This window comes from Crocodylus porosus, unplaced genomic scaffold, assembly GCF_001723895.1.
Source record: "Crocodylus porosus isolate Cpor-Errol unplaced genomic scaffold, CroPor_comp1, whole genome shotgun sequence".
In the NCBI taxonomy this organism is placed as follows: Eukaryota; Metazoa; Chordata; order Crocodylia; family Crocodylidae; genus Crocodylus; species Crocodylus porosus.
In genome coordinates this window covers 10,084,457-10,086,302 of record NW_017728907.1, presented here as the reverse complement: position 1 = coordinate 10,086,302, position 1,846 = coordinate 10,084,457, and the positions used below count along the sequence as shown (strand labels likewise).

The following is a 1,846-nucleotide window of genomic DNA, read 5'->3' as shown; positions in this document are numbered from 1 at the left end:
GTGGCAGTAGTGGCAGCTCCAGCCTGGGCTCCAGGGTCTGGCTAGAGCTGCCACCTTTGCAGCTGGGCTGGAGCCTTGGGTTGGAGCCATGCTGGAGCCAAGTGATTTTGTTTCCCCGTGTTAAATGAGGGAGGCGCACTCATCTTGTATTTGAGTAAACCTGGCATTCCCTTGAATATAAGATGCATTTTAAACACACACACACATACACCCCTTCTAAAAGGAACCTTCATCTTAAATGTGAATTAGAAGAAATAAAACAGCTCTTATATGCACCACAGAGGAGGTAGCCTTATAAATATAATGTGTCTTCATTTAGGTTTGTTTTTTCTTTAGTAGAGTGAGAAAACTCAGGTGTGTCTTATATTCAAAGGATTATGCTAGCTCCACCAATACAGCTATAGTAGTAGCAGCTTTATACAAGCCTCTCTTGCTTTCCCCATGCTCCCATTTCCCCTTGCAAGGGCTTTGTGCATTGACCTTACCTTGCTGCAGCCTCACCAGGTCTTTCTGAATCTGCCTCTGCTCTTTGACCATTGAGTTCATTTGTTGGACTCGTGTTTCCTCTAAGTCCTGCAGCCCAAGGCTGAGCCTGGCTTCTGTTCTCTTGATACTCTGTCTGTCCAGCTCCCAGCATCTGGACCAGTCTCCCTCTGCCATGGATGGCTTCGAGTGATTCATGATGCTCCTAGCAGCAGAAGGCAACCCAAAGATGCTGTTGTTCAATGGTGCTCTCCTCCAACCCTGGGATGTCCCAGGTCACAGCACGGCACCAGAAGAAGGAACCTGAAACACTATGAGGTAAGCAGGAGCAAGACCACTTTGCCTTCTGACAACATCTCCCATGAGAAGACCTGCAAATTAAGAGGCCTTTATTTGCTCTGCACTGCTATGATGGAGGTACTGCTATCATCTCTGTTTTGCTTCTAAGGCGGCCAAGTGGTACAGCAATTAAGAGACTTACCAGCCTGCAGTTTGGTCTTGGGTATCTCAGGGTTGGTGCCTTAAAGAACCTTGCCCCAAATACTTTAATCCCTTGAGGGAGAGTTTGGGAGCCTAAAGCATGGATGGATTTAGGGTCACTATTCTGAAAGCAGCCTCTTTCATGGGCCTTGTTCCCTGAGCACCAATCTCACCATTCCCGAGACATCCCCTAGGGAAAGGAAGGTTTTCAGGAATGAGATTTTAAATGCACAAACCTGTAACGTTCCTGAGGTCTGATTGTTGCAGCCATACTAACCCTCTGCCTTCCCAGCGTCATCTGAAGGGGCTGCCTTAGCAACATGCTGGACTCTCCAACCAGCAAGCTGGGAAAGCTACTCTTGCCTGGTTTGCAGGATCTCTGCCAAGGGGACATTCCAGCCTCTTATCCCCCAGTGACAGACAGCTTGCCCCAGTTTCTTGGGAGGGTGATATGAAAGCCCTGCTGCAGCTACAGAACTATTTTCTTTTCCACTTGTTTGTAATGCAGATTTCCTGAGTGCTGGCAGCACACATTATCCTTATCAGCACTGCTCCAGACCACTCTAGGCTAGCTACCAGCTTGGTTCACTCTATTTTGGCTATTTTTAAAGCATCTGCCATCTTGTGAGGTGTGTGGGCTTATTAATCTTTTCCCTCCCTTGCCAAGGAAAAGCAAAGACTGTTTTCCTGAAGAGTAAAAGGCTACCTTCTCAGCATTAGTTCTTATCATTAGTTATATGTGTTAAGGCATTACTCTACTGGTCCAGTCAGGCTTATGCATAGAGATCAGAAGTTTTCTATCAAAATGGTCAGCCTTTTGACAGAAAAAGTTTGACTACATGACATTTTTCACTGGAAGCAGCTGTTTCCCATGAAAAAACTT

General features: G+C 46.4%; 1 protein-coding gene across 2 annotated transcripts in view; it reads right to left on the bottom strand.

Annotated features, from left to right (window-relative positions):
* The window catches only part of CCDC190 (coiled-coil domain containing 190), a 5,646-nt gene extending 4,128 nt beyond the window's left edge, over positions 1 to 1,518 (bottom strand). For both annotated transcript variants that reach the window (XM_019530716.1, XM_019530717.1), the window contains exon 1: positions 486 to 1,518. In XM_019530716.1, coding sequence (XP_019386261.1) covers positions 486 to 681 — 196 coding nt within the window. In that variant the 5' untranslated portion in view covers positions 682 to 1,518. The remainder of the gene's footprint in view (positions 1 to 485) is intronic.
* Between the last annotated feature and the right edge of the window lie 328 nt (positions 1,519 to 1,846).